This window comes from Mycothermus thermophilus (genome assembly GCF_041956435.1).
Source record: "Mycothermus thermophilus strain CBS 625.91 unplaced genomic scaffold VTJ04scaffold_2, whole genome shotgun sequence".
Lineage (NCBI taxonomy): Eukaryota > Fungi > Ascomycota > Sordariomycetes > Sordariales > Chaetomiaceae > Mycothermus > Mycothermus thermophilus.
Window position 1 is genome coordinate 4,663,932 of NW_027191428.1, and position 13,058 is coordinate 4,676,989.

At 56.5% G+C, this 13,058-nt stretch overlaps 6 protein-coding genes across 6 annotated transcripts; 5 read left to right on the top strand and 1 right to left on the bottom strand.

Moving 5' to 3' along the window:
- Positions 1-383: 383 nt before the first annotated feature.
- On the top strand, positions 384-1,046 carry VTJ04DRAFT_3892 (uncharacterized protein; the record flags this gene model as incomplete). Its single annotated transcript, XM_069361841.1, has 2 exons — positions 384-866; positions 1,044-1,046. 2 exons carry the CDS (start codon positions 384-386, stop codon positions 1,044-1,046), a joined length of 486 nt encoding a protein of 161 aa, XP_069222412.1.
- Positions 1,047-1,962: 916 nt separating this feature from the next.
- Positions 1,963-2,710, bottom strand: VTJ04DRAFT_3893 (uncharacterized protein; the record flags this gene model as incomplete). Its single annotated transcript, XM_069361842.1, has 3 exons — positions 1,963-2,270; positions 2,350-2,399; positions 2,577-2,710. 3 exons carry the CDS (start codon positions 2,708-2,710, stop codon positions 1,963-1,965), a joined length of 492 nt encoding a protein of 163 aa, XP_069222413.1.
- A 2,044-nt stretch (positions 2,711-4,754) lies between these two features.
- On the top strand, positions 4,755-5,772 carry VTJ04DRAFT_3894 (uncharacterized protein; the record flags this gene model as incomplete). The annotated part of the gene is made up of 4 exons (XM_069361843.1): positions 4,755-4,768; positions 4,896-4,967; positions 5,044-5,156; positions 5,222-5,772. 4 exons carry the CDS (start codon positions 4,755-4,757, stop codon positions 5,770-5,772), a joined length of 750 nt encoding a protein of 249 aa, XP_069222414.1.
- A 1,058-nt stretch (positions 5,773-6,830) lies between these two features.
- Positions 6,831-7,958, top strand: VTJ04DRAFT_3895 (uncharacterized protein; the record flags this gene model as incomplete). The annotated part of the gene is made up of 1 exon (XM_069361844.1): positions 6,831-7,958. One exon carries the CDS (start codon positions 6,831-6,833, stop codon positions 7,956-7,958), a length of 1,128 nt encoding a protein of 375 aa, XP_069222415.1.
- A 21-nt stretch (positions 7,959-7,979) lies between these two features.
- On the top strand, positions 7,980-8,525 carry VTJ04DRAFT_3896 (uncharacterized protein; the record flags this gene model as incomplete). Its single annotated transcript, XM_069361845.1, has 1 exon — positions 7,980-8,525. The coding sequence occupies one exon, from the start codon at positions 7,980-7,982 to the stop codon at positions 8,523-8,525; it is 546 nt and encodes a 181-aa protein (XP_069222416.1).
- Positions 8,526-9,500: 975 nt separating this feature from the next.
- On the top strand, positions 9,501-11,543 carry VTJ04DRAFT_3897 (uncharacterized protein; the record flags this gene model as incomplete). Its single annotated transcript, XM_069361846.1, has 1 exon — positions 9,501-11,543. One exon carries the CDS (start codon positions 9,501-9,503, stop codon positions 11,541-11,543), a length of 2,043 nt encoding a protein of 680 aa, XP_069222417.1.
- Positions 11,544-13,058: the final 1,515 nt, after the last annotated feature.

Consider the following 13,058-nt stretch of genomic DNA (forward strand, 5'->3'; position numbering starts at 1 on the left):
CAGAGCATTATATGTGTACATATCTACAGTATTCAGTGAGGTGTTACTTTTGAAGAGAATCAGAGGCTCAACATTCATGTCTTGTCAGGACATCCATGGTTTTCGGATCTGGGGAACGTGTTTTAGCCACACTCAAGCAGGGCTGAAACTCCGCGAAAAGTGGCTGATTAAAGCGTAGCACGGACCGTGAAGCCGCCCCTTTCCCGGACCGCGACCGCGTTCAGCCTTTCTTTCACCTTTCTACCACACCTTTCAAACCCAGGGATTGACTCCTTCAATTGACCTTCAACCTTTCACTCGCTTTCATCAGTCGCTCATTCAATTGACCTCACACCATCAAACCGACCACTCGTTTCACTTCCACACCATCCTCCGACTCCAAAATGGATTTCCAAATGCAGATTGACAACCCGCGCAAGCGCTGCCGCGACGATTTCGACTACTGCGACATGGTCGCGAGCGCCAATGGCGACCTGGCGCAGCACGACGCGAAGCGCTTTCGCCAATGGGACTCGAACGCGTTGCTCCTCGACGCCCCGCAAACCGCCGAGTCCACTTCTGCCTTGACCACTCCATCGCTTTCTGCCGTTTCCACCCCGGCGTCCGTCCCGGCTCCCTTCGCCGATGCCGACGTCGACATGGACGTCGACTTGACTGCCCCTGCCGTCCCGTCGGTTGCGCTGCATCAGCCTCAGCATCAGCCACAGATGCAGCCCCAGCAGCCGCAGCCCCAGCAGCAACAGCAGCAACAACAAGAAGCTCCGCGGCCTCAGTCCAACCTCATCGCAGGCTGGAATGCTGCTCGTCGCGCCCAGTACCTCTCGCAGGGCTATCCGCTCGCGTGGGTCCAGGGTACAGTTCTTGCGGTTAGTAACCCCCAGTCCCGCTCCTTGGGATACTTAACCTGTTCTTCATAACTAGACCCAGCGGCCGACGTCGAGGACGACACGACTCCTCTTTTTGTCGCATTGTCTGCCCGTTCTCTCGAGCTGTTCAACCATTATTTGAAGAATTGATGCTAACAACAGGACCCGCGTGTATAGTGATGGAAAGGCTACTGCTGATGAATCAGTAGCCCGATCGTTGGGGAACCAAGGTTGGAAGTCATCCCCGTCTGGAATAAGGGCGGGGTGCCGGGTTGTTTGCCGGCGACGGTCCTGATGCATCCGCCGCTGTAGATGCGGCGAGTGCGGTTAGGCGGCACAACGGCGAGGGCCATTGGCTGGTAAACGGTCATGGCAGGCTGAGCCGAATCGATGCTGACTTCCCCGTTATGTCGGTGAACGGCCAACGGCTCGTCTTTCTTTTTATTTTACGTTTCCTTCTTTGATCAGGTGTGTTGGCGTTTGGGGTCAGTTCTTCGCCGCGGTTGCGGTTTGCTTTCTCGGGCTCTGGCAGCAATTTAGTATCTGGATGTATTACTATTACCTTAGGTATTCAATGGTCCCTTGGAGGGCTTGTAACACCACGAACCTCTTCCGGTGTACCTATATAGGCGCCAATTAAATGGAAGAGGGAATCGAAACGAAGCGCAAGGCTTCACTTTGATTATTTTATTCTTCAAAGTTTTCGTCTGTCAGTGGTGCAGTTTCTGTGTCAATGATTGTGTCTCGACTTGGTTCGTTCAGCCCCCGCGTACTAATTACCATGGCTATGGAATTCCCTAGAGATAAAAGACTCGAAACTTCAATTGCCTGACGGAAACATTTGTCTCGCCTCTCGACCCACGTCCTTCGTTAACACGAGCAATAGTGTCGCATGCTCCAGCAACTATCAATAAGTATACATTTCAGAGTCAGGTTTTAGGAGTCATCCATTTCAGGTTCAAGAACGTTTCCCATGTGACGTTACTAAGACTGAAGCATCTCCACTCAACGAGCTTTGAAAACTGTCCATCTGGGTACCTAGTTTCCCTCTCGGAAAAACATCTGTGCATCATGGCCACCAATTTCAGGCCTGTGCTCACAGAGCCACGGCAGCGATCCCGACCAAGGCGCCCAGAACGAGGCCCAGCCCGAGCGTCCATCCATCACCACCACCGGGTCCGGCGAGGGGACCGGCGGCACCGGCATTCTTGCTGGTCTCCGCGTTTGTTCCAGCCTCATTGGTTGCTGTTGGCTGGGATTCGTCACCGGTTATTGCAAGCGCAGTGTCGTACCCGGTGAAGCCATGCATGGGTTTGGCAGCTGTATGTCGAGGAGTAATCGAACGCCTCCAGGCGAAGTACGGATTGAAGACGGGAGTTGTGAGGACCGTGTTTGACCAAGCAGCTAAATATCGAAAAGAATAAGTATGGGAATTAGTCGGGGATCAGGAGGTGGTATTCAAGACGTGGTAACCCATGCGTACCTTGAGGCATGCTCATATCTCGAGCAGTAGCAGTCAAAGGAGGCTTGAAACTGTTTGGTGATCATGGCCCTGGCAGGCGCTGAGCGTACTGCGGGAATCATAGCAGTTGTTGTACTCCCTTTAATGCGCCATCACATGCAGTGGTTAGCAGTTGGTCAATCGGTGTCCTGGCTTCATTCCTGGTCGGACCCTGGGGATTCAGAGCGGGGGTCAGACGAGACACATACTTTGCGCTGTACAACCAGCCTGACATGTCGTCTGGGCAGAGCGGACTTCGCTCAACAGCGGGCGTTGTCACTTGACCGGAGGCTTGTCCGGCAAGGCCCAGGGCAATGGCAGCGAATGGCCCGAATGTACGCATGTTGTCGGTGGTTACTGATCTCCCAAGCAATATACTCACTAGATCACTGATGAATTGAAGACTCAGGTGCCTATTCTCAGGAGATTTGGTTTGAAGACCAGATGAACAAGAGGCTTAGGAAAACGGCGTCTGTTTGCAGACTATATACATACAATCTGCCTAAGGCACCCTCTGCTCTTCCTTTTCGGGTCCAGAACATCATGTCGCCAAGTTGTGCTTCAATACATCCTCCGACTAATTCCATGCGCTTTGATATCAGGAGACCAGGACCGCGTTTAATTCTCTCCCGACCGAACCGGATCTGACAGCCTTCTCCGGAATGTCATCTGTCGGGAGCGAGGCTGAACCATAGGGCTGCAGGCTCGGCATGCGATGATGCCCCCAAGCCTAGCATTGGTTTGCGGACACGGGCATCCGTGGTACTGGGTGGCATTCCATACTCAGAGGACGCTAGAAAGTGCACTTCTCCATGATCGGAAATCCGATTTTCGTTGAGGGTGGTCTTACTTGGGGGGGCCATGGGGACAAAGGAGATGGCTTATTATGCCAAATCCAGGGCAGGCATCCCAACAGAACGACGGCGACACGGGCAAAGACGGCCGGGCAGTCGATGAGATTCTAGACCGCCGAACACAACACTGGCGCCGTCTTTTGAAGGGAGGAGGTGTCGGTGGAAGGGAGGGAAGGGAATGATTGATTTATCCAACCCTGCGACAGATATTATTTGAGGAGATGTACGCTGAGGAGTGTGTCTAGGAGCAAGGCAATGAATCCCAAACCAGAGCGCTGCTCACCAACGGAACTAAAGACGTCCAGTTCACTTTGCGGATGAGCTTGACAGCTCTCTGCCATCGCCAGCTCGCAGCTCTTCCTGGGAAGACACACCCAAAATTCCCTGATGAGTGCAAGACCGCATAATACAGGGCGACGACCTGCGGAATCAAGCAAACTCCCTGGTCTAGATGGCTAAGATAAGGCGTCTAAGAGCCCCGAGAGGGCTTTGTCCTCTTGTTCCTGTTCCTCATCATCTTCCGCACACCCATATACGCAGTATGACATCGGATTTTGCTGAATACTTAAGGGAGGTAACCTTTGCATTGTTCCCACTCGGCCATGTCCCCGGTTCTCCGGCCAACCTTGATTCTTTTTATTCCCCCAGGACCTTGACGTGAATGCCTCCCGCTACGGACCACAGCCTCTCGATAACAACGGGAAATAAATGACCGATTTCAGGAAGCTTCCATTGTTACTTATGTTCAGGACCAAACAGCGCAATACTCGTAACAAGTAACGGAGACTCCGAGTAGTACCAAACCAATGACACCAGGCAGCAGAAACTCAGGTATGTACGTGCCTAGTATAGGCATGGAAATACATCCCAAGAAGAAGCCTTTTCACGTGCATATGAGGCAATCTTGGCTGCCAGACAGTATTACTAATAATGTACGTAAAGGTCCTCCCACCAAACGGACTGGACCTCGGAGTGGCGTGTTGTCCTTGACGATATTAGTCAGATACTTGCTGCCTGTGTGTTGCTCACGGAAAGGTTGCGAACGTTTGAGTTAAGTTGGTGCCTGATACAGCGTACAGAGTAGGGAGTACATCGCTCGTGCTTTCCAAAGCTTCATGTCGGGAACTTCGATCATTCAGGTTTGTTGTACATACTGTGTATTAGGCAAAAAGTAAACAGAGGGTTAGGGATGCTGGTGTCGGTCTGCCCCTTTACCCCTCGCACCCCTCGCGCCACCAGGCGCACGGACCAATCAAAACCAAGCTTGCATCATGGCCGCCAATCCCCCCCACCATGGTTGATTGGACGACGACCCAATTTGGGGTTTGCTTTTCGATAAATCAATCAACTGGCGGCGACCGCAACAGAACACTTTCACTCCAACACTCCATCGCGTTTTTTCGTCGCTGCCTGGCCAAACCTCGGACTCGACTGTACATTAACCCCGCATCAGTCGGCTCGTTTTGCGACGTTTTCATCCCCGGATCTCTGTCTCCAACCCTCGACGACCAGACCTGAAGCCAAGCTCTCAAGATGGGCGAATCTCGGTTCGTTTCTACCCGATTTGCGCCCCGCGTCACGACACGCCATCTCCCACCACCACCACGGTGGATGGAGGAAGAGGAGACCAGACCATGGACAGGATGGGCTGACCCAGGAATACCGGAAATGTAGGCAGGAACTCGTGAATTGGCTGAACAGCCTGCTGCAGCTCAACATCACCAAGGTTGAGCAATGCGGTACTGGGTAGGTCCCGAGCTTCCGAACCCCTCCCCCGCGACACGGCAGCTCAGCCGTCAGACTGACCGCGCAATCACCACAGCGCCGCCCTCTGCCAAGTCTACGATAGCATCTTCCTCGACGTGCCCATGAACCGTGTCAAGTTCAACGTTAATACGGAATATGCCTACATCCAAAACTTCAAGATTCTACAGAGTCCGTGCTAGCGTCCTACTACTCCCACAGCCGACGACACAACATGCTCACCAATCTCTACACAGACACGTTCAACAAGCACAAGATCGACCGCCAGATCCCCGTCGAGCAGCTCGTCAAGTGCAAGATGCAGGACAACCTCGAGTTCCTGCAATGGACAAAGAGATTCTGGGACCAGTACTATCCGGGCGGCGAGTACGACGCGGTCGGTCGCCGGAAAGGCAGCGCTCTGCCTCCCAGCGGTCCCACCCCGACGGCGCGGTCGGGCAGCGGCGCGTCGTCTCGCGCGCGGACCGGCGGCGGCACCACCCCCACGACGGGCCCGCGGCTGGGGCTCAAGGGCGCGGGCGGGGGCGCCGGCCCCGCAACGGCGGCTCTGCAGCAGGAGATCAACACCCTGAAGGAGACTGTTGTGGGGCTCGAGCGCGAGCGCGACTTCTACTTCAGCAAGCTGCGCGACATTGAGCTGCTCATCCAGCAGGCCATCGAGGAGGATCCGGAGCTGGAGAAGCAGGAGGACGGCCTCGTCAAGCAGATCCAGAACATTCTGTACTCGACCGAAGAGGGCTTTGAGATCCCCGACCAGGAGCAGGTGGATGATCAGGAGACGTTTTAGAGAAAGGGGTTGCAGGCGGATGTGGCGGAAGAAGGCGGGTGGTGTTTGGTAAAAGGTGTGGAGGAGTAATAATATCTAGCGGGAGAGAGAGAGGTGGTGGGTGATCAGCCAGACTGGAGGACGGTTCGGTGTCAGCTGCAGCGACAGCGACGGCTTTGCTTACTTGAAACTTTACTTGAGCTACCTGTAACTAGGTATTGTACCTTGTTTGGGATGGGGTGTCCCGTATACCCATGAATCGACGTGTCTTGTTTTGTGGCCATCCATCTTTCAGCACTGTTTACTTGCCCATGTCACGGGAGGGGCAAGGGTTACTCCGTGCAAGTCTGCACATGCATGCAACGGTGACGATGTCTTCTTTGGGCTCCGACAGGGGGAATGACTACGGAGTACTCGTACCCAAGCCTGACAGCGTCCCTGATGTTCTGGATGGGAGAACATGTCTTCGTGCGTCTGCTGGGCTGGCTGTGCCTGTCCGGAACCCCTGGCCTGGTTGCGGAGAGCCTTGCTCGAGCGACTCTGCGGCGGGTTCTCATTGGTGACGTCTCCAATCACAAGCGCCGCCATCCAGGTCCCAGCGTCACGGGCCCGAGCCGTTCGATGACACAACGCTCCCGATAAAGCGGTGACTCGTCCTGAGACCCGCCCAGGCAACCTGCACCTCCAACAACACATCAAGATCCGACCGAAGCCCGAGGCCCCGTCGCCGCTTACTTAGTACGCATCAGCGTCCATTTTCCATCCTCCCGTCCTCTGGCTCTACGCATCCTTGGCCCCATCTTGGTTGCGTCGACAGGCTTTGAGACTCTCATACATCCCTCGGCGGTATTCGCTTGCCTCGAGACAAAGACGACCTCGGAACTTACACCGTGGGACACAGCATTGTCCTGGCGTCACCATTCGAGCCCTGACCATCCCAACGCTTGATACGCCCGACAAACGCTTTACTTGTCTTGCCTACATCGAAACAGCAAAGCAAACGCCTCTCGCCGATCCTTGGCGAGCGAGCTCCCACCTTATTATTCCTCACATTCATTTCCAAGAAACCCAACAGCCCAATGGCGCCACCACTCGAAATCTCGATACCAACCACCTCCCTCGTCACCCCCGAGGACGGCTCCAAGCCTTACACCCTCTACAACATCACCCTCCGTCTGCCTCTCAGCTCCTTTGTCGTCCAGCGCCGCTACTCCGACTTCGCCGCCCTGCACAAAGAACTCACCACCCTGGTCGGCAGCCCGCCACCCGCCCCGCTGCCCGCCAAATCCTGGTTCCGCTCGACCGTCTCCTCTCCCGAACTCACCGAGCAGCGCCGTCAGGGGCTGGAGGCGTACCTGCGCGCCGTTGCCGAGCCGCCAGATCGCCGATGGAGGGACACGCCCGCTTGGCGGGCGTTCCTCAACCTGCCGTCGCTGCCTAGCGGGCGCGCGTCGTTGGCGTCGGGCCAGGGCGTGGTGGTGCCCGCCATCGGGCTGCGCGACGCCAACGTCGCAGCCGCGAGCGACCCGGCGACGTGGGTGGATTTGAACAAGGAGATGAAGCGGGAGCTGAAGGCCGCGCAGGCGGCGCTGGAGAGACGGGAGCATGCCGTCGAGCCGGCGGATCAGCTCGAGGCGGAAGCGGTGGCGAGGAAGGCCCTGATTCGCGCCGGGAGCTTGATTGGTCCGTTGGAGGAAGGGTTGGGGATCATGAAGGAGAAGGGGAAGCTGGGGCCGGGGGAGTATAATCGGCGCAAGGGGGTCATTGATGCGGCCAAGGGAGAGAAAGATATGTTGGATCAGCTGGCGGCGAAGTTGGTTGCCCGAAGGGGGACCGATCTCAAGAACGCCGGCGGGCCAGGGACAGCGGGCGCTTCTGCGTCCGGGGAGAGCGACAACCGCACAAGGCTCCTGCAATCCTACAACCCTCGACCGACAGGCCGCCAACTCGGAAAACCTCTACCGGAGACCGATCGCACACGCGAGCTTGACAACGAAGGGGTTCTACAGCTCCAGAAAGATACGATGCGCGAGCAAGACGAAGACCTGGATGCGCTGGCCCAGATTTTGCGGCGGCAAAATACCCTGGCAAGGGCCATGCTCCAGCACATTGAGGAGGACAATGAGCTGCTCGACGAGGCCAATGCGCGGGCGGATAGCTTGCAGAGGAAGTTGGGGGTTGGAAATCGGAGAGTCAAGAATCTGTGACGGGTTCCGCCGCCCCCTGGTATGGTGGGCGCGCTGCCTAATGATGGTGCTCGTGATGATAATGATGGTGAAGATGGAGAAGGAGAGTATCGCCGTTGGGATAGACCTGCGGCGGCTTCGATGCTGTCGAGGCCGCTGTCGTCATCGTCATCATCATCATCATCGTCGTCGTGTTCATGCTCACCAACACGACGCAACGCCAGCACCAACAACCCCTTTCCGGCCGTCAAGAAATACACCAACCCCCTGGCTCGCCTTTCCGAGAAAACTACCTTACTGACCGTCGAGGCGGCCAGATACCGGCGAGACATGGAGGAAAGAAGGGGCATCAACAACGATGTCAACAAGGAGCGCGATAGAACAGGAGGCGGCAACAATAACAACCAAAATAGCACCGACGCAAGCATAGGCATTATAAAAGCGATCTTGGTGCTGGTGGTGAGGCTCATTCTGGTGGGAGCAAGGGGAGTGGTGGTGGTGGAGTGGGCATTGGGAAAGGCCGTGGAGGCCTTGGTGTGGATGGTGGAGTTGAGCGTGCTTTTGGTGGCGCAGGTGCAGCAGGTTTGAGGTGAGTGTTGCGGTTGGGTTGATTATACGTACTACCTACACTACCTGAGAAGTGGCGTTCATACAGAGGACATACTTAGATGATGGTATCATGATGAGCGGCAATGATGGATATGATGGACAGGCGAGAGGGTTTGGAGGGCTGGCGTACTTGGATGGACTGGACTGGACACTTCTTGGACTGACTGGGCGGCTTTGGTTTGTACATACATACATGGACGAAGAATTGCATCATAGCTAGTACTGTACAATACAGACTACTAATAATAGCTCTCGAAACTATTTGGCTTGGTGTTTTTGCTGTGATGATTGTTTGTTCAGGGGCTGAATTGTTGGGATGGATATCCAGCACTGTCCAAATATCCCCAAATTTTCTTGACACGGCAACGCCGCTGGACACAGGTATTTGGAATTGCTGGAGATTTGGGACTTCAGGAGAGAGAACAGCGACGATAAGCCAATGGTGACTTAGTTCAGGAGTTAAAGAAAGCATTAGGTCGTAGTTCTTTCGGTTCTTAGTATTGTTAATTTGACATCCTGGACAGGACACCGAGAAACTCCCAATAGTTTAATTAGCACCACCCACACTCCCTCGCCTGGGCAACCTCCACAAACTCCTTGGTTCCCATCAACATTCAATCCCAGGTCAACACTCCAACAACTCTTCGAAGCTATTGAAGTTTCATCGAAGCTTGGCCTGAGAGGCCGCTGAGCTGGTTTTCCTCAAGTCTGGACCTGCTGCTCAACCGTTTCAGCCCATTTCCATGGTCGCAAGATCCACCGTATCATCATCCGTTTCAGCGACAAAGGGAGACGCGAAATTTGAGTATGAACGCGTAATCATCCAGAATCTGTTATCCTAGGGGTAGAAATCTTGGGATTTCCCTCTCATACCTCTCATCATCAAGTCGAATCACAAGTTGAGTGTCTGAGGCGGTGGCACCAGTTTGGGGTGATTGTCGAGCCCAAAACGCCATGGAGCGTCAGTACACTCCTTACACTCCTTACTCTCCGCGGGCCGGGCCGGCGCCCCAACCGGCTGGAGTACCAGTACCGCCGCCACCCTCGCCGCGCCGGATCCCCGATGACCGGCTCCAACCTTCGGTGCCGTATCCATATTCACCCGGAAGACCCGCATCTCGCGGTGCAGATCCATTCCCGGAATTGCCGGCCGGCCGGACCCTCCGGCCACAAAAGAGTATGCCCGAGCTTACACGACGCCCTGTGGGTTCAGACACAATGCTGCCGCCGCCACCTCCGCCCATGCCCACTGCTGCCACCTTTGGCCCCGGCGGCGTCGGCGACGTCAAGCAACAAAAGACGGTGATGCAAAAGGCTCTCTCTGAGGCCCAGCATTTCGCCGGGGGCTTGATCCCCCATCCCACCGAGTCGACGAAGCACTACACCATCCTCCGTCACTCGCCACCCCTGATCTGGTATCGCGGGCCCGGCACTTCCATCGCCATCACCATCTTCAGCTCTCCGGACCACCCCTTGCCGGCGGACCGCACCCTCTGGCTCCAGCAGCGCGGCTTGTCCGGTGACACGGGCATGAAAGTCAAGCAGCTTTTCAACGCCACCGACTCGTGGCTACACGTCACCCCCGCCACCCAGGTGCTGCTGCACCAGATCGACGCCGACACGGAGCGGTCGTGGCAGCGCGACATCAGCAAGGCGGCCAAGAAACTCGTCAAGGAGAAAGGGCCGAACAAGGCCCACGTGCCCAGGGAAACCCACGTCATCCGCATCCCCGAGGCTTCTGATGACGGCTACTTCCGCCTGGTTTTGTGCACGGGAAAGGGAACGCCGAACGACATTCCCGGGAGTGGCAGCGAGACGACGTCATCCAAGTGCAAAACGCTGTGCAGCAGCCCCATCTTCCGCGTGGCCAGCGCCTCGACCGATTCGAGCGTCTTCCGCGGCGCGTCGCTCAAGACGCTGCCGCTCGAGATGGGCGTGTTTGTGGGCTCCAAGGTAGCCACGGCGACCGTCGACCGCTACACGGCGCCCGTTCGCGCGCCCATTAATGCGCTCAAGGGGAGGTTCGGACCGGGGTTCGTCGCCCAGACCGTGGGCGGCTTGGTGCGCGACGGGGTCAGCGAGCGCTCGGCAGAGCGGGAGGCGGAGCGGCACGAGGCGTTCATGGCGGCGCACAGGGCGCACGTCGCGAGGGCGCTCCAGCTCCAGGCGGACCCCAACGCCGTTTTCCCGATCGGGTCCGACGCCGGGCCGGAGGCTCCGTTTCCTGTCAAGTTTCAGGGCAGTGTTGTTCGTGGGACGGGGAGAAGTGAGGCCGAGCTCGGATTTCCCACGGCCAACCTCTCGGGCGTGCCCGACGAGGTCCGTTATCGCTTGAACGGCGTCTACTTTGGCTGGGCATGCGTGAGGGCCAAGGGGAGTGCTAGCAACGGCAACAGCAGGTCACAAGCTACTACTCCTACTACGCCAACTGCTGTCAGCGGTATCAACAGTGCCCCGTTCTTCCCACCACCACCCCCTCCAGGCAATACCGAGCCGCCAGGAGCTGCAGCGTGGCACAAGTCCGTTATTTCCATCACGGCAAACCCGTATGCCGCCCCGTCCGTCACTCCCAAACCCCTCGTCACTGTCCACCTCCTCAGCCTGCCACCCGGCCACACCAACCTCGTGGGCGCCACCCTCAAAGTCCTCGTCCTCGGCCTCCTCCGCCCAGTACCCCCTTCTCCTCAGTTACTATCTCCAAGAGACCGGCTCGACGCCGTCTCACGAGACATTTGCCTCACGCTGGTCAGCCTGGCGCGCGAGCAGTGGCAGCCTGACTCGTGGGCGGTGAGGGGGCGGTTGGAAGAGGATAGAGGGATAGGGGATCGGTTGGAGAGTGCTAAGGGAAAAGTTTTGGGGAAGGTATTGCCGGACGTGATCAAGAAAGGTCCGGCCGCGAAGGCGTCGGTGATGAACAAGATTGGGGTGAGGGGTGAGGATGGAGAGGAGAGGGATCGGTTAAGAGGGGTGGGGGGCTATTGGGTTGCTAGAGGGTAATCGGTAATCTTTTTTGATGGTGGAGTGGCTCATCTGGATATAGAGTTTATGGGGGGTTAGGCGCCTTTTCTTTTTCCATGTTGTCATTGGGCTAGATGTTGTCATTTGGGATGGTCAGCGGTATTATGGGTGCGTTACCTTGCATTCTCTAGGGCGTCAGTTCATATTAGACATTACAACCTATTCTTGCGCATCACTGCCTGAGTTGTTGAACCGAGACAATACGAATAGACAGGCGGCGGCGTCTGGCAAAAGCACAACCAACCCAAACTTGCTCATCATCCAAGTTGACGTTCAGAGTGGCCAAGACCTGCGAGCTGACTGTGCGTTTGGTAATCGCAGCGCGGTGCAGCTCAACTGGGAAGTTCCGGAGAGTGTTTCGTCTGTATGGGTCTTGGTTTTATTTCAGGGGGGACTGACTGCGCATGCTCCGTACATAGGCCCGAAAGACGGCGTCCGGCGGAAAACACGGCACAAGTGCCCGGAGGTGGGTTCCGACAGCGGCGGCGACAGCATCGATAACAGAGCATGAGAGGCTGCCAACACAGCCCTTGGCTTCAAGTCGAGTTGCTGAGTGGTGCTTCCATGATGATGGCGTCCCGATAGTGCCTATTCGAACAAAGACAAGTCTCGATTGTCCAACCCCAGCAACACGTCCACCTCCCTGGGTATGTGACTTTTGTGAATGACAACGACTTGTGCAACCACCTCGAAGCTTGTCAAAGAGGGAAATCTGGGGTAAACGGAGCGCCACGCCGTTATGGAGTGTGGCGTTGCTGCATGTCGCTCGGCACCAAGTGCCGGAACTTGGCCGTCGCTGGGTCGTGTTCTTTCTTGGTTTCGGCCGCGATGCCGTCTTAGCGATGCGATGTGAGCTCCACATGGTCGCCGATGTCAACCGTCACCAGCATCAACGTCGATCCTGATCTTGATGATGACAGTTGATCCTCCCTGGCATTGTCGCCGACAAGGCCCAGCCAGGCCATGCATCTCCCCACCACCCTAATCCCGTTGTTTCACAGATCTCTCATGCGCGGGGACGGATCCAAAACTTGTACCGTACCGTGCTCGCATAAGGAAGGATGGCCTTTTCATCACAGCCCAACCCGGCTCACGGGCCATGCGGCGGCCGTCGGCGGCGGCATTCCCATACCGACTCCGTACTTGACTATCACAGGACAGGAAAATGCCCCAAATTGTCAAGCGGGACGTCATCCGCCGTTGGAAGTGGCCCGGTTTCTGGGCAACGGCGCCCACGGCAGTGCCATTCCGCATATTAACCCACCAAATTAACCGACCGCTCAACTTCCCAACCAATCGCCCTCCTATGAGCGGGCTTCCTTGTTTCGGAATGCCAGACGCACACGGGAGCCCGCTCCTTGGGTATCATCGTGTGGGGTTGCCGGCCGTTTTTTTTCTCTGGTGTTCACGGGGCCGCGCGCCCGAGACCCATCTCCACACCCGAGAGTGGACGCGCATATGCGTATACGCATAGGCAATCTGGGGAAAATGTAT